This window comes from Brassica rapa, chromosome A02 (assembly GCF_000309985.2).
Source record: "Brassica rapa cultivar Chiifu-401-42 chromosome A02, CAAS_Brap_v3.01, whole genome shotgun sequence".
Classification (NCBI taxonomy): Eukaryota; Viridiplantae; Streptophyta; class Magnoliopsida; order Brassicales; family Brassicaceae; genus Brassica; species Brassica rapa.
In genome coordinates this window covers 29048157-29067611 of record NC_024796.2, presented here as the reverse complement: position 1 = coordinate 29067611, position 19455 = coordinate 29048157, and the positions used below count along the sequence as shown (strand labels likewise).

At 32.7% G+C, this 19455-nt stretch overlaps 1 protein-coding gene across 1 annotated transcript; it reads right to left on the bottom strand.

Moving 5' to 3' along the window:
• LOC103854846 (cytochrome P450 714A2-like) lies at window positions 1–19292 on the bottom strand. The gene is made up of 3 exons (XM_033285323.1): window positions 1470–19292; window positions 755–909; window positions 1–588 (listed from the first exon to the last, which is right to left on the bottom strand). The coding sequence occupies exons 1-3, from the start codon at window positions 1786–1788 to the stop codon at window positions 118–120; spliced, it is 945 nt and encodes a 314-aa protein (XP_033141214.1). The 5' UTR covers window positions 1789–19292; the 3' UTR covers window positions 1–117.
• Window positions 19293–19455: the final 163 nt, after the last annotated feature.

Below are 19455 nucleotides of genomic sequence, written 5' to 3'. Positions count from 1 at the left end.
TAATTCTCCATCTACAACAAGAAAAATGAAAAACTATAAACATATAAATTTAAATTAAGAAAAACTAACATTGAAAAGACAAGAAGTTAATGTAAAAGAAAAAACCGACAAATAATATTATAAATAATATAAATTTATAAGACACAATCCGCGCGAAGCGCGGAAAAAATCTCTAGTCCTAATAACAACACCATGTTGAGGCTCCACAAGCAGTTTGTGGTTTGGAGAGTGCTGATATGTTGGAGACAGAGTAAAACTGAACTTTGACACAATAAGTGACACAAGCACCTTGGCTTCCATCATAGCAAGGTTTTTGCCTAAACATGTTCTTGGTCCGAAGCCGAATGGCATGTATGACTGAGGGTATTTGCAAGCTTTAGAGATTCCCTCACTGAACCTCTCTGGCTTGAACTCGTTTGCATCTTCTCCCCAAATCTCACCGTGTCGGTGCAAGGCGGGAATAAGAATCCAAATGCACACTCCTTTTGGCACCACTAGGTTTCCGAGTCTTATGTCCGTGAATGCTTCTCTTCCCACGATTGGGGTTGGTGGGTATAGTCTCCTTGTTTCTTGGATTACCATAGTCACCTTAATTTTATATTAATGTACATAATAAACAAGAATTCATATTGCTACCAGAACATATTCTCAAATGCTTTTGTATATAAGATTGTGTAATATCCAAACATATTCTCAAATTAATATCTCCTAATTGCTTTATTTTCTTAAAATTGATATAAAAAAAAAGAGTTACCGTTTTGAGGTTTGGAATTGTTTCTGCGTCTGGAATGCCATTCTTGCAAGAACTCAAGATTTCATCTCGAATTCGAATATGCCATTTAGGATTTATATATATAGATTTGATTTTTCTTCTTCTATGAAAAAAGCATTGTAAATTTGTAAGGTTATCTTTTTGTGTATGCAAGTGAAACGCATATGACACAAAGATAGTACTTTTACTTTAGTTAGACCGTATTCTATAAGAACTTATTGGTAATAATATTTTATGGGGTGAATTTTCGAACTTGAAGTTTTAAAATATTGTTTTAAGGTTTTAAAATACTTACTTTATATTTGTTATCATTTATAATTTAATTTTTGAGATACTTATTTTTTCCAGTGAAAGTTTTCTTATGTTTTGTAAATACGATGATATAGGCAGTGCAAACTCTAATACACAAAATTAATAACTGATCCATTACAAAAATGAAATTTCACTTGCATATATATATCTGTTTATGTTTGGATTTGTAGAGATTTTGATTTTTGTACCATGGTCCATAGAAACAACAATTTGTGTTAAACGATGCATGTGTGCATTTGTGTGAAACGATGTAAAGAGATTCGAACACAAAAAAAAACCCATGTCATATAGTATTATACTTAAAAGTGTATATTAGTAGTATATATATGATCCTACTATTCATACTGATGTCACCATTTTGATTCAGTAAGTGCAACTTATTGACCAAAAATAAAGATCGAAAGCAAAACCGTATATTGTTTTCGCCAGTGTTCGAAATAGGGAAAGATAGAAGAAGAATAGTCATGAGAAATGATGTTATCTCCGGAATAATGTTTAGTCTCTGACTGGATTCTCTTCATCTCCGATACATTGCCGTTAAAGATCGACGGTGGAGGACCCTTCACGCCTTGCTTCCTTAAATATCTCCGCATCCTCCACTGTTCCACCACGGCTCCACCGTATGCATGGTACCCCATACCGATGATTCCAACAACAACTATCCACCATATTGCATTCACTGCCTCAACAAAGAAACTCTCCATTTTATGTTTTTATCTATTGAAGAATTTTGTTTTTGTTTTTTTTTACTAGACTCCTCTAGTTTAGCTTATATATATATAGTCAACCAGATTCCTTTTGAACACATACATCCAAATAGGTAATTTACTAATTTACTATTAAATTATTATTTATTTCTGCTTTAATTGTTATTTACTTGTTGTTAATCAAAAAATGTTTGTCAGTGGAGTCGGTTACTTCCATTGTTACCATTCTTCTACGAAACAGTTATACGTGAACAAAAGTTTTAGCCCACAAAAAAGCAACTTCTATAAGAACCAGTCCAAGCTCGTACAGCCCACATATTTGTTAGTAAGGTCCATTCTATTTTTACTGAACATTATATTCTAAAGCCCAACAAGGCCCGAACGAGGCTACATAGTATAGTAACCAATACTGTATATTTTAATGGCACACATATTTAATGTTTGGGACAGATATTCTGACTCATATATAACTGAATGTCACATAATATCGGGACAGAGATATTCTGACTCAGATTTATTTGAATGATTCTGGGACAGATATTCTAACTCAGATATATTTGTCAGGCATATACTGATTAGACACTGATACGGATTATCTGACTAAGATATTCTGACATATAAAAAAGACTAAGATATTCTGACGTCGTTAAAAAAAAGACTAAGATATTCTTAGGGTCTTACAAAAAAAAAAACAGAACAATATAAATATAAAGAAAAACAGAAGTATTTAAATAGTATTTTATTAATTGGGTATATGCGAAAATTTTGGGTTCATACTAAATGGCATTTTAATTTTGAAACTTTATAATGTAAATTGATTAAGAGTAGTCAACGTGGGAAGACCAACTAAATTGTAGTCAATGACTCATCAGTCTTAAGATATTTGTGTGCCATAAGTGAATAATTAGTATCATCAGTCGAGCAAAATTTCAAAGACTAATTAGAAATATATAATTCTCTTTGATTATACTTTAGATCTTAAACATTACTTTACTAGAATTGCGGTTCTGATACCAAATTGGCGCAGCGCCAAGCTGGATAGGCTCGAAGATCGTTGATTCTAGGAGGAATGGCCGTTCGACGAAGATTCGATGACCGTGGATTCCGAAGAATGACTGTTCAAATGAAAGTTCTTGGTATTCATTAATTTTAAAGAATATCGAAGACAAGGAAGAAGAACTGAAAGTTTTAGGGTTCTCTTATTCAAAATATCAATAATTTGTACAAAGCTATATATCAACTTATTTATACTACACCCATGAGATCGTAGTCATATCTTTGTATCCTAATCTATTAAGGATTTATAATTATCCACAAATAAAAACTAATACAAATATACAATAGAAGGCAAACTTTATTAACATATATAAACCACGTTACTTATTTGGCAAGCATGACCATACGATAGATAGATGCTCTGTATCAATAAGTGATACTTCCTCCGTTTCATTATAAGTGTCACTTATACATTTTTTACACATATTAAGAAAATGATTAAAATATATTTGTGTTTTTATTAATTATATATAATTGACTAATAGTATTTAAAATAAATAAATTTATTTATTAAATTAATGCATTTTACAATTAATATTCAGCTAAAAGTAAGTAAAAATTACATTAGAAATCTAAAACCACATTTTTTATGTAACAAGAAAAAAACTCTAAAGTGACACTCTTTAAAAAACAGAGGAAGTATTAGCTGTGTAGCTGAGCTTAGCGGTTGTCAAAGACATCTCGATTTAGGATATCTTTTTATTTATAAATAAGCTTGTTTATTGGTTTGCAAGTGATATTACTAAATAAGTGAGATTAGACTTCTTTGATGGTCATTTGCTTCAGTACTCTTGTAAATTCTTGTTTACTTGTTTCTATGTCATTGCTACTTTGTTATACTACATTAACACGAATGTATTCTTGTTTGTTTTAACACGTAATAGTTTCATGTCTTTTTGTTACTATCACGTCCTGAAGGTTGATTGTAGAATTTATGAATAATGAAACGGTTAAAATATTGCTTACATTTTTCTTACTTATAAACATAACCACTTGATTGTGCCAAACTTTTCTTTCCTATACAGATCAAAGAGTAAGTTTAGGTTTCGAGAGAAGTCACAAGAAGTTGTCTTTGCTCTGTTTCTTGCGTCCCAAGAAAAAGATCATCTTCTTCCCTCTTTCTTCTTAAACCGAAACCTCTTTTCTCAGTCGACGCCAATGAAGACCCTTTGATCGGTATTAACGGACGACAACGGAAGTGGATCAGAAACAACGCTACCTTCTTCTTCTTCTACAGAGAAAAGCGTTACCAACTATAAGGTAAGAAGTTAAACCAAGTTATTGGTGCAATTGATGTCAAGAAAATGCATTTCCCACTACTTACTTTCCATCATCGTGATTCTTGATTAGTCTTGTTCTTACTTGCTACATGTAGAAGAAGAAGAAGCTTTGTGATATATGCGAAAGTAATGACGATGATGATAAGATAATGAATTGTTATAAGCCTCCCATGTGGCTATGTGAAGTGTGCCCTTCCTTACCTAATAAGACTGCCAACTCAAGACGTCCTAATGATCTAACTTAAATCTAAAGCAAGTGAGATCTTACTAGATAAGTGAGATTAGTTGTGTACCTGAGCTTAGCGGTTGTAAGAGACATCTTGATTTAGGGTTTCCTTTTTTCTTATAAAAATAATTAAACTTGTTCCGCAAGTGATTTTTTTTTCTTGCTCTTCACCCTTCTTCTTCTTTTTCCTTTGTAGCTTCTTCTAAGCTCCTCTTGAATCCTTGATTAAATCTCCAACTCCATTTAGGGACTTGATCCCTCTCTCTTGTTCTTCTCTTGTGATTCTCATCTCCCTATTGAGAGGAATCTCCAAGAGCTGCTTCTTGTGTGAATTTCTCTGTCACCTCTTGACATGTTTTCTTCGCCAGCCTCCTCTGTTCTCGTGAGCTTTCCTCACTGCTCCACTAGCTGCGTGTGCAACCAGCTCCTGCTCCCTCTTTGGTGAGCTTCTTCTTGTTCACCTTGCTTCCTTTCTCTTAGGTAAGCAAGTCTTCCTCATCTTCGGGTTGGTTTCTTGGCTTTGATCATCGCTTCTTCCGGTTTCAACTCCTTCCTTGTTTTTTTTTCTCCTTTGATCACCACTTGTGCTATTTGTTTCTAAGAACCATCACCTCGGCCTTGTTCAACTTTGGTCTTCTTGGTTTCTCTTAACCTTCACCTCAGTTTTCTTTGCCTTTATATGTTTGGTTTTCTCTTAACCATCAACTTGGCCTAACCGTAGTCTTTTTGGTTTCTTAGAATCTTCTAGCACAAACTTGATCTTAAATCCACCATCATCCAACTCTTGAGCATCTCCTTCATCACAAACTTCCTTTGCCTCCATACCATCACCATAACCTTGTTCATGTGAGCCTCTTGTGCTTCACGCCTCATCTCTTGTTCTTGAACCATCTCTTCTTATGGTTCCTTTTCTTCCCTTGAGCTCTCAGCTCAACTATCTTCTTTACCGCTGCCTCTGCAGCTTCTTCTCTCAGCTCAATTTTCTTCTTTACCTGGCGTAGTCATAGTTAAGCCGGACGATGCTATTGACTCTAATGAGACTGCCAACTCAAGACGTCCTAATGACCTAACTCTAAATCTAAAGCAAGTGAGATCTTACTAGATAAGTGAGATTAGTTGTGTACATGAGCTTAGCGGTTGTCAGAGACATCTTAATTTAGGGCTTCCTTTTTTCTTATAAAAATAAGCTTGTTTCTTGGGCCGCAAGTGATCTTACTAAAGAGGTGAGTTTAGTCTTCTTTGATGGTCATTTGCTTCAGTACTATTGTATATTCTTATTACTTGCAACTTTGTTACAAAAATATATTATATGCGGATACAACTCCACTTAATCATTAACTATGATTACCGTTAAAAAGGATCTTGATGAAAGCAAGAACACTTAGATTCTTAAACAGAGAAACAAGCTATAACTGAAATGTTCTCTTCTTTATTAAAGAAACACAATGAAGAACAAAACATAAACTATTGCAACAAATTCATTTGGTCTTCTTGGAGATGGCCTCGTCATCTTCTCCAAATTGTTGCTCCTCAGGTTCAAGCTGGAGCTGGCACGGGAACCATCTCCATCACCGGGGTAACAGTGGTCCTTTCACTCCTCTTCATCAGAAACTTGCATGTGTAGGCTATGCAAAAGCCTACACAAGCAACAAAAAACAAGATGAAGATTAACAACCAGTACCACTTGGGACTGATTTGATCCTCATAGCCAGATAAAGCCATGTGAAAGAAAGTTAAGAAAAAGAGAGTTAAAGATGAGAAAAAAACAGAGAAGAAGAATAGAAAACAGAGAACTTGGGAAGAAGATGAAGGAAGATGATGGGTATAAAAAGAGAGAACGAAGATGTTTCATCAATTAAAATTTTTGTGAATGCTAGACTAATGCTACAATAGTCCTGTTCGTTAATCGAACGCTGCCGCAGCGAAATATAGAAGGGAAAAAGAGTATCCAAAAAGAAATAGAGAATAACGGATGACGCGCGTCTCTGTTTTCAGTAGCAGAGAGGAGAGAGAAATGGAGAACAATGGTCGCTACTTTTTTTGACGTCAGCGGCAACATCGGAAAGCTTCGCTTTTTTTGACGCTACGTCGCTTGTTAATTGCCGCTGCGGTCATCGGTGTTGTGTCTTGCCATGATTCCCGTTTAATTTTTGGCCGCTGCCGCTGCGTCTTGCGGCAAAGAAACGAACACAGCTAATGTCGTATTCAAGTTTATGAATGGCAAACAATTTATTTGGTTGCATATCATTTATGTTGATGATTGTGGAATATATAGTTAATAGGCAGATCATGACAACGTTAACAAGCAGATCGAGATATGAAAAAGAGAAAAAGTGTAGCACGTGGGATGAAATTACACTAGAGTAGTGTTTAGAGGTTAATCATTGTTTGTGATTGAATTCTTTGCATCACACCTAGCACTCCTATAACATTAATTATTCACCAAATGGTCTTGGCAGTTTTCACCATGAAACCCTCCATTATCTTTGTTTCTTCTAAATTGCTATAGCTTCTAAACCAACAACATTTATATATATTCCTGTTATTCTTTGGCTATATTATATATAGTCACCATTTTTATTTTGACCAAAAAGGTTTTAAACAATTATAGTGATATATGAGATGTATATATTGTACATGTAACAAGCCACTGGGAGTACTTTAATTTTGTTGATTTTTATTTAATAAACTAACATGTGTAACCTATATCTCTATGCATATAGATTATACAATTAATATGGCTCTCGATCGGTCCATACACTATTATACGTACGCATAATTCATTTATAGACTTTAACGAATATATCAAAAATTTATGTTCAATCTTTTTCTCCCTCTTGTCGAATATGTAAAAAGAAAGTATACTAAAAATATAATATCAAAAAACAGATGAATAAGCAGTATAAAATTATGTTGACTCGTGATATTTTTCTGTTATCAACGAATTTTCTCTAAGATAAAAAAATTACTAGGATAGTACCCGCGCTTGAAAGCGCGAAATTATTCTTTGTTAATTAATTTATTAATTATCATTAATATATTTAGGTATGGAAACTCGGTTTTCGATTTGTTCCGGATTCTATTTTTCAGTCTTAGGTTTGGTTTTAGTTTGATTATAGTTTTAGTTTTAGGTTCAAAAAATATATAAACGGTTCAATTATTTATGAATTTGGGTTTGGTTATCAGATGCACGTCCACGCAACTGATCTTTTATTTTATAGATTAAATTTATAATTCATTATTTAAAATTTGTTTAATGATATTTTTGGTTATTTATATAGCCGTTTATTATTCAATAAAAATAATATTATTTATATAGCTCATGATAAAACTGTAGTTGCTGGGCGGATATTTTTACTTTTCTTTTATTTATTTCTATGAGAATGATGTATGTGACACTTTAACAGCTCCCATCCCATGTTGGCCTTTGGCGGTGGAGATGCTGGTGCTTGGAGAGAAGAAGGAGATCATATGTGTTCTTAAATATAATGTTATGTCAGAAGTTCCGTTTGTTCCATGTAGATTACCGCACAAACTTGTTGAACTCTATCTCACTTTTTTTAATCCCTCCAATTGCTCAATTTTCAATTGTTTTACGATTATTCAATCACCATAGTTTTTTTTTCTTGCAATCTCGTTAAAGAACACAAGAAAGACTCAGTATCAAACATAATAATTAAAACAAAAAGTGACAAAAGCTATCACGACAAAGAGCAGTCACTTCAATATATAATTAATCAGCAAGCAAACATATATACAATGGTTAATCTACGCCAATATCATCACATCAACGAATGTTAGAGGAGATTTGAAAACAGATTCAATAACGCTGGAATTGAAAACTACACCAATAATGGATTTAGGTTAACTATTGTTCATCGATCCAAGATAGAGTAAAGAGACGACCATCGATATGTTCGAATCGCATTATAAAAAGACCACGATGATAATAACAGAAGAAACACAGAGACATATAGAAAAACAGAACACAAACACTTTTTTCTCCTTGGAGTCGGACACGATCGCGACTATAAAAACGTCTGCTTCAAGGTAAGAAAGTACGACATTTTGGTCTGATCAAAAATTGAGATATCATATTCTTCTCTTTGGATACACAACCCAGAAATTAAAATTAGGGTTTGGTTTTCTGATTTTACAATTCAATTACAAATAATCAGAATCGACTGACTATGAGTTAATGTTACAATTAAATTTAGGCATATTATTAGGTTAACAAAATTACATTATTTTAAAATTGTATATAAAATGTGTGTTTATTATTTAGTCACAACATATTCAATAGGTCCAAATTTAAAACATGCCAAGGTAAATTTCAATTAGGACTCTATTTTAATAGATTAGATGCTGGAGGCCTGAAGCGATCGCTGCCATATGATAATGACGGGAACATTAGTTTGGGCTTAACATTTACACCCAAAAAACATAAGTTAATTTGTAATGTTCAAACAAAGCAGCTGCAGTTTTAGTTAGTTAGAAATGTTGCTTTTGGCATGTTTATATCCTTGAGTTTAATAAAATCTGGTACGTTTGATAAGAGCCAATCTTTAGAGTACGCATTATTTATAGTTATGATTTTGTAATAAAAATTTATGGCCCTTCTATTCAAATATCACTAATATGAACAAATGTGGGTTTAAAACCAAAATATGATTATGATGCAGATGAGACACAACACAAAGCAATGGACTATGTATTGATAAATTATATGGTTTTTACATATAACAAAAGTCGTTGTACCTAATTCTAGTATAAAAGAACAAATAAATGATAATACAGTATTAAAATTTACTTATTCGATGTAGATTTTCAGTTAACATTAACTGAAAAGAACATAGGGGACATAGGGAGTTGATGTTCAGAACATTAATTGAAAAAAAAAACAGATTGATTTCTGCTATATACTATGATGTTGACACCCGACCCGATCTTTCTATATAATCCATTCGACTACAAGAAAAACAAAAAATGCATAAATCCTTTTAACAAAAGTTGGTGAAAACAAAACTAGACGTGTATAAGACAAATGAAAATTTGTTTTCTCGAAAAAATGAAAATCACTTGGTAACTAATATTTGTACTTTGTAAACTTTAACCCAAAATGAACACAAAAAATAGCCACAATGTCACAAAATTAAAATAGATACGGGATACCATTTATGTTATTTGGTTAACGATAATATTTGGACTTCAGCATTTGTAAACCGTGGTTAATTTGTTTGCTTGCACCATAATTTGGGGTGGTTTATATCAAGATCATAAGTTAGAGATTCTAAATTATATTTACTGGAATGTGATAGCCGATATCAACAGCACATACATTTATTAATCTCTATCCATCGATCATCGGTAAGCATCATCTCCGGAGTAACTAGGTTTTGGCCTGGTATCTTTCCGCAACCAAAAAAAAACGATTTCTATATATTTTATGAATTTAACTAAAACTATTGATAAAACAACAGATGTCAAAAAAAAAGAACTATCAGAGGTCTTTTTTATTTCTCTTTCAATAAAAAAAAAACTATCAAAGGGGTGACTATTAAATTCTCCAATTTATTGGAAAAATTCTTCAATTTATTGGACAATTTATTTAGTTCACATCAATTCACTCATCATTCACGTGGCGCACTTTTTAAAGTAAAACAAAAAAACAAAAAGACGGTCCACACTCTGTAATCCAACACGTTTTATAGTCAACAACTTTCTTTTTAGGGCTTATTTGCTTTTAAACAATTATAATGATTCGGGAGTACTTTAATTTTGGTGATTTTTTAAACATGCATACATATATAACCTATGCGTCTAACCATATATAGACTATACAATTGATTTGACTCAGGATCGGTCCATTGGCATAATTCATCTATAGACCTTGAAAAAAATATCAAAACATTTATGTCCAATCTTCTTCTCCCTCTTATCGAAAATTTATGTACTTACTTATCAAATAACAGATGCATAAGCAGTAAAAATTTATGTTGACTCGTGACATTTTTTATGTTATCAACATTTTTTCTATAAGTTAAAAAAGTATGCTGGAGCTATGGCTGATGCCATATGATAGTGACGGGAACATTAGTTTGGAAACTTCAGTTTGTAATGTTCAAAAATAAAACTGCAATTTGTAGTCGAATGAACATTTAGTGAAAAGAACATCGGGAAGTTGATGTTCAGAACATTAATTGAATTGAACAGATCAATTTCTTCTCGATCCTATGATGTTGACAGCCCAACCAATTTTTTTATATATCCATTCGACTCCAAGAAAAAGAAAAATTCATAAATCCTTTTAATACAAAAGTTGGTAGAAACAAAACTAGACGTCTATAGGGGAAATTTCTCGAAAATTTTTTTCCTCGAAAAAATGAGAATGTATTTGGTAACTAATTTTTTTTTTGATTCTAGCTTGTAAAAGTTACCCCATAATGAAAAATAATTAACTGCGAACGTCACGAACGATAATGTATATATAGACGAGGGTAAACCTCCCTACGAGGGGACGAATAAACAAATTAATAGTATAAATTTATTTTATATGTTTATTTACTGTTATCTAAAGTAGCATTAACATTCATAGTTTTTTATAATAATTTTATTTATTTGTTTTGATATTCGTTTTAAAATTTATATACTTGTCTAACTATAATATTTTTTTATAGAAAATATAACTATTTACTTTTTCTCAATGTTTACTTTAGTTCAGTTATACCAATAACTAACATAGCTTTTTTTTTAAAAAAAATACCATTGATTGGAGTAAATAGATGAGCTCATTTTCTCTCTTAGTTATATATTTGTTTCAAAATTGAATTGGTTTTACGCTAATACCATTTTGGAAAACTAATGATTAACACAATGAAAAAATAACTTTATCACTATAACTAAAGATATTTTAAGACAGATAAATAGATAATATGAAGCTATTGTTACTATTTATACACACACGTGTTTGTTAGAATCTTATAGGAATATATATATATATATATATATATATATTGATAACATGGTTAACTTTGTTTTAGCTTGTGGCAAAATACCAGGGAAGAGTAAAGTTCTTCTTTATATATATATATAAAGAAGAACTTTACTCTTCCCTGGTATTTTGCCACAAGCTAAAACAAAGTTAACCATGTTATCAATATATAATTCTTACATTAATTTTATTATAAATAATCTTTTTTTGCATTATAACATAATCTTATATGCAAAGCTATATTTGAAAACAAAGTTAGCAGTGAATTTATATTTACTTAAAACGTAAATTCTTATTTGAAAATATTTTAAAAATATTAAATTTATTATTTGTTAGGATTTTTAATGAAAAGGCTGTTTTAATTTATTTAAAATAATCCATTGAAATATTTAATAAACAAATTAAAATTAAAATATAAAATCTATGACAAAATAATGTGATTCATGATTATAAAAATTAACAACACATAATAAAATTATAATAAAATAATTTAATTTAAATTTAATCATTTTTTTTCTTCAAATGCATAGGCAAGAGGGTTCTTCTCAGGGACTGGTTCATGTCTGAGGACTGAGGTTTGTATCGTTGTCGTCCCTGTAGGGAAGGTGAAATCGAGTTGTCAAGACTATTTAAAGAAAGAAGAAAACTCTTAGGTTTATACAGAATTAACAACACATAGCTCGCAACATTACAAAAAAAGAAGCTAGCAACATTACAAAAACATGTTCTTGCAACCCATTCTCCTATAGCTTCCCATGCATCCACAATGAATTAGTTTCTTCCTCTTCTATAATCATAATTATTGCTTCTGTGCTGCGAGACAAACCGTAACAGTTAGGACATTCTGTAAACACAATACACATCTTTGGCTCGTTTTCGGTTGATAGATTTCAGTTTTCATGTACACATATCACCTAATCATATAAACACATAAGGGCATCAATGTCAAGCTCATGAGGTTTTTGCAACATATCAAACGGAAACAGATAATCGTTATGACTTTGACTTTTAACATAGGAAGATGTAATCTTAAATCATATAGATATAATTAGAGTTTAGTAAGCTAAGAGAATGTAACTCTCTAAGAACAGGACCAATGACCTGGCAGTCACGGCAAACTCCTGGTTTCTTGTCTAAAGCGGCAGCGTTCTGTAGACAAAGGTATAAGCATTGGTAATTAAAGCTGGAGATAAGCACACACATGTCACCATCCACTGTTTAAATTTACTTCCAACTTAAAAAAAAAACTAATTTTCATTTTTGTTGTCTAATTTTTATTATTTTTAATTGTTTTTGAAATCATATATTTGTTTAACAATTAAAAATGTGAAAATGTAATTTTTGTTTAACAATTAAAAATGTGAAAATGTAATTTTTCACTGTATTGCCATTGTTAGTTCTACTTTGACTTTGATATAAGTAGAATGCATTTTAATAAGGATTCTGCAATGTAAAACAAAATTAATTAATATTCAGATTTAAGACAAAATTTGTTGTAATCACTTTCTCACCATTAACATTGTAAAGTGCAAGTTAATGACGTCTAGGTTAGAATACTTATGCAAGTTTGTACGTGAAGAATGTAAATTTCATAATTTTACCAATCAGACTAATCCTTGAGACGCTTAGATAACTCCTTGATCACGTCATGTGTGATACACCCAATAATTGATTTTTTGTGTCTAAAATTCCACCCAAGATTGTTTAAATAGAATTGAAAAGGTACGAGTGGCAAAGTACGCAATCTTTCAAAAGTTTAACGGTTTACAACGAACATGTATATATAACAATTAATAGAAATTAAGTTGCAATTGTAAAACATCTACAATTGATCAAATTTAAAATGTATAAGTATTGAGTAGTAAAATGTGCAACTTCTAAAAAGTTAAGAGCATGCGCAGCGGCGAACCGCTCGTTGAAGTTCAAGAAATTAATTTTTTATTTTTTATTTCGTTTGATTTAAAAAAAAAATTAAATAAAGTGACCAATAGCGGGCCGCCATGTGGCATGGGGCCCGCTGAACAGTCACGACCCGAGTTCACGCGGAAGAGGCGGGACGAGCCGAAGTCTTCATTTATGCTTATTTTAATATTTTTTTTTTTTGGAAAACGTGTGACCCCCTCCCTTGAACTCTTGATGCGCATGCTCTAAGTGGTTAGGTACAATTGTAGAAATAGAAGGATGCAATCTTTGGTGACATTTTTCACAACTTTTTATAGTGAAAGGATAAAACTGTTAGGATTTTTATTATTATTTCACAACCTTTTATAATTATTGCACGTGAAAATTCAAATAATTATAGGAAGATATATCATTTCAAAATTTGAGAAATTTTGAAGATTAATCACATTTTTTTATTTAAAAGACACAACCGTTCACATTAACGAAGATGTTTATAAAATATTTTTAGGACGAAAAGACACAACTATTAGACAACTTTTAGAGAAGATATAACCTTTCAACATTCAACTTTTAGAAAATACACAACCTTTTTGACAATTTTTAGAAAATACACAACTATTTAGACAACTTTTAGAAAATACACAACCTTTCAACATTCAATTTTTAGAAAAAACACAACTGTTTTGACAACTTTTAGAAAAGACACAACCTTTAACATAAGTGAGTTCACAACCTTTGGAATTAATCATTAGATACCAAATTGTTATTTGGTTGAATATAGTATTTGGACTTAAAACATTTCTAAACTGTGGTTAATTAGTTTGCTTGATCCATTATTTAGGTGGTTTATATGATCCAGATCATAAATTAGAGATACTAAATTATGTTAATTGGAAGATGATTGCCAAAATCATCAACACATTTAATTATAATCTAGATGCATCGATAAGCATCATATCATATCTTGTCTTCCGCTTGTTAAATTGATTAACGATGAAGAAGATTGGCCAGCTATGACTTTAGAATGGAATGAATTCATTCATATAGTATCATCTTTTACAGAATTTTTGATTTCTTTCATTGCTAGAGAGCGTAATGTAAGAGCGGACCTCTTTGCAAAAGGAGCTCGCTTGCAAAACTCTATTTTCTCCCATGTAAACTCTGAAATTCCGGGATGGCTAGCTCAAAAAGCTAACATGTTCCCTCTGAATTAATAAAACATGGTGTTTGCAATAAAAAAAAAAAAGGTAACAAGGTTGTGCACTTCAGAAAGAAAAAATAGATTTTGGCCTGGTATTTTTCTGCCACAAAAAAAAGATTACTTTTTTAACAAAAAAATAAATGATTACTTCATACGAATAATAGATGACAAAACTATTGATAGAAAGGGAATGGTAGATTTTCTCTCTCTTCTCTCTCTGAGATTTTTTGAGAGATCGAGAGTCGCGGTGGTTCCCTACGGAGTAGGGATTACCGATTCTGGTACACGGCGGTCCTCTTGACGGTGTGTAGCCGGCTTTGATTTTTGTGGTTCGCCCTTACTTTGGCGGAACTATCGGTGTTCGTATCCGGCGATGAAACTTTGATGGCGTTGTTAGCTCTATCTCGAGTTGTTCCGTTCGTGTTCGGTGGTGATCACCGGCTAAAGTATCGCAAGATTGGGTGGTGTTGTTTGGTTTCCTCGGGAGTGCTCGAGGTGTGTGAAGGGTTCGTTATGGTGAGTGTGGGCCTGAGCTTGGATGAGATCTCGATTCCGTTCGATTGATTCTCTCCGACGCGTACGATTGAAGAAACTGAATCCATTAATCTTCCAATACAGTCGTTGGAGGTGGTTTTGGTGGTTCTGGTTAAGGTCCCAGTTGAATCTGGTGGTGTGGAACTGATTCAGGCTTGTTCTGGCGAAATTCGTGGTCGCTTTTCGTCTTCGCCGACGGTAACCTCGCGGTTGGGTCACGATCGGTGACGGTGTGATGATCGTGTGACGGGTGTCTTTCCTTATTATTGAGGTGATGACATGTGTCCTCCTCTTTCGGTTAAATCTACACGCAAGTCCTAAGGTGTGTTTTCGTCGGCTTGTCCGACTAGGTAGCTGGGCCGGAGGCCATGTTTTAGTTTGTTGTTTTTTTTTGTTTTGGCCTGTTGTTTTGGGCTTACCGGGGTTGGGTCCTGTTGTTTGGTTTCTTTTGGCTTTTACCTGTTTTAATATATTATAGATGGCAAAAAAAAAAAAAAGACAAAACCATTGATAGAACCTCTGTTCAAAAACGCGGGCGCCTAGCCGCATAATCGGCCGCCTAGGCGCTCGGCGGCAAGCAAACGCCGCGACTAAGGCCAAATCGCCTTAGCTAATCGGCAAGCCTCGTAACCGGCCGGTTTGGCGATTAATCGGTTTTGAAACCGATTTTATCCGCCTAATAACAGAATAATTTTAACTATGTGGCTAAATGTGAGCTTAAATCGTAAAGCCCAATTCCAAGTCAAGACTCAAACTATCTCGTGTTATTTATAGATGTCTTCAACCTCTCTTCTTGTTATGATTAACCGATGTGGAATCTTCTGTTATATGTTTTTTATTTTTTTTTGCGTAAAAAGTTTAAAATGTGCTTATCAAAGATCGAACCACTGACCTCGCACTATGACAGTATCATCACAAGCCACTACACCACGGTATTTTACACTGTCTATGTCTGTATTTGGATGTTTATATTCATATTGTGTTTATATATCTATGATTATTATAAAATAATATTAAAAAATTAGACCCCGATTAATTTTCGATTATTTTCTGATTTTTTTTCTAGGCGTTAGGCCCGACCCGGCCGCCCGACTAGCGCCTAGCGCGTTCCCGAACATGGAATTGAACCATAACAATATTATCAAAGGGATGACTATTAAATTCTCCCATTTTTCTCTTTCTAGCTATTCACAATTTCACATCAGTTCAATCATTATTTACGTGGCACAATTTTTAAGGAAAAAATAAAACACAGCCCACAATCGTTTTTGCTTTTCTTTTTAAATAAATTTTCCTAAGCTAGCTAGCTAAATAGACGAAATTTTATAATGGCCGCTGTATAAGTTTACAAGGATGGTTTCAAATTGGCCCAAAATCTAGTATACACAAAAGAACTATAAAGATTCAGTGTTGTTCCAAAAAAAAAAAAAAGTCAGTGTAGATTACAAATGGTCCACAGAAAACAAAGTATGTGTAAATTTACTAAAAATACAGGAAATTCGCTTTAAATTTTATATTTTAAATTTTTTTATACTTGTCTAACAATAATAAATAATTTATACTTAATTTTTTTTTCAGATATGGAATTGACGTATGTGTTGCTCGGTACGTAACCGAGACGATCAAAGGTTACTTCCCCGAACCACATCTAAACTGGAGAAAGACGCCGATCCACGTCAGAAAGACATGGTCAAAATTTTCGATGTAAGTTACTATTAATTAATTATATATACTTTAATTTTTTTATGATTTAAAATTTAAATTTTTTTAAAACTAATTTTTAATTTATTTTTTTCGTGTTACAACAAAAATACCATTGGTCCATGGGGATCAATGAGAGGGTGAAGAAAACGTTTAACGCGAAGGCGCAAACTCGCTTGTTGGACACGGTCTCCAACAGAAAGAGTGACTGGATCGTGAAGAGGTATGAATGTGGCAAACCTCCTGAGCTCACCACGGATGTGTGAGATGGCCTCATCCGTTATTGGCGGGATCCTGACGCCATTAGAGTCGCCGAATCTTGCTCCGCCTCCCGTCAGACGGTAGATGAGCACGACCACGGACCGATGCTTTACTTTACGGGTCAAAAATCCCACGCCGGACTGATATGGTAATTAAATATTTAATTTAATTAATTATATATATATATATATTCTAACTTTCTTAAATATTTTTTAGGCCAAAGAGATGGAGAACTTCCGTCTCTTTTGTAACTTTACGAGAGGACCCACAAGAACAAGGCGGGCCAATTTCCAGATGTTAGGTCCGAGCAGATCTTCAACGACTTGGTTGGTCACGTTGAAGACCGCCAGACCCAGCAGTCCACCAACGGATTAGCTGTCACCTTATCCACACTTGAAGTGGGTAAAATTTACGAAGAGGTAAATTTTTTGAAATTTTAAATTTTTTATTATTCATTTAATTTAACTTTAACTTTTTACTAACAATATTTATTTTTTTGTTTTTAAGGTTGTCCCTAAGAAAAAGAGACGTACGTTGGAGAATGGTTCCATCAACGATGCTCCGAAAGTGATATCGTCTTATGGTCAAAGACGGGAAGATGAAGTCACTCAGCTGCGTAACGAGTTGGACTCGACGCGCAGCTCGTGTGGGTGGAGTCGAGGGCTTCTTGGACGTTATAGCGGTGACAAATCCGGAATGGGAGTCCTTGTTGAGGAACATGCGATGAAAAAGTCCCATTTCAGGTGAGTCATCATCCGACACACATGCCAACGCGGATGTAGAGAGGAGGAGTGAGGAATTCTACCGGGTGATGAACGACCCATAGTTTTTTGTTCTTTTCGTTGGTTGTATTTTATTCAAAACTTATTTATGTATAAAATATTTTCGTATTTATTTTTATTTTTAAATTAGATTTTTATTAAATAATTAAATAATTTTATTATATTTTTTAATTCTGAAAATATCAAAATCGAAGTAAATCCTTAGCTAAATTACGACTACTTTACGTCGAAAAGTTACGAGGAACTAACAAGCAAAATGTTTACATCAACACTATAAGGAAAGTTTAACGAGTATTTTACGTGAAAATATTTACGTGTAATTTACGAGGAAATGTAGCGTCATCCTTACGTGGAAAGTTTACGTAGTTTTTACGACGAATAGTGTTCTTTGTTTTTACGACGAAATTTTTCTTCGCTAATTTACGATGAATTGGTGAAGAAATATGCGTTACGACGAACGAATAACGACGAAACGTATTTCCTCATTAGTTCCTTGTAAAACCTCTTTTACGAAGAAGTTACTACAAATTTAGCCGTCGTTAATATTGTGTTTTCTTGTAGTGACAATACGATAACAATGCAAAAACCCGCTATCTGATGTGTCTGGCCTACTATGACGGGCGATGATACATCGTTTCATAAACTGCTATCATATCGTTAGATAGCGTTTTTCGTCCGGTAAAAAAAGCTTTTTTTTGTAGTGAGTATGTGTACGATGAAGATCATGTTTTCTCAATCTCGTTTGTGTTAACAACCGTTTATAATAAAAATATTACTATTAACCTCACTAAATTAACTATAAACATTAATCTATGTTAAACCAGAAAGCATGATTAGAAATAAAACAAGACAAATACTCATTTTCCTTCAGTGAAATCCTGTTGCATGGACTAATATTTTACCACGTGACCGTGTTTTCAATTGATATAACTGGATACTCATGGGCCCTAGGCCCACATCGATAAACTCATGAACACGCTCATGTCAAGTTAAGCCATAGCAGCACCAACCACAAAGAGTGACAAATAGAGAGAGATGGCGTCTAATTGAAAAGAACATACGGGACATAGGGAAGTTGATGATGTTCAGAACATAGAACAGATCGATTTCTTCCCTTCACTATGATGTTGACACTCTACCTGTTCTTCCAATATATCCATTCGACTACAAGAAAATGCATAAATCCTTTGAACAAAAGTTAGTGACATTTCCGAAAAAATGAGAATTACTTCTTTTTGTTTGGTAAAATGAGAATTACTTGGTAACTATTATAAAAATTTAATCCAAAATGAAAAAATAAATAGCCACAACGCCACAAATTATAATATAAATTCCATTTTGTTATCTGCTTAAGAATAACTAGATTTTAACCCGCACACCTGTGCGGGTAACATTTCATTTATAGATATAAAATTTTATATTATTTTGTATATAATAATTTATGATAATATATTGCTGTCATTTTAAAAATAACTTAATAGATGATATATAGTTCTAAATATTAATTTAACATATGTTAACAATTTTATTTTTTTGTAAAAATTATTACATAATTTATGAATATTAATCATTTTAAAACGTGAATGATATTTTAGTCACTTTAAACGTGAATGACATTTTATTTATTTATCTAATGAAAGTATTTTTCAAAATATATTGGTTTACCAATTCAACATAATTTTAATATGTTTGCACAAAAAACATAATTTTAATATGTAATTCATTAATTA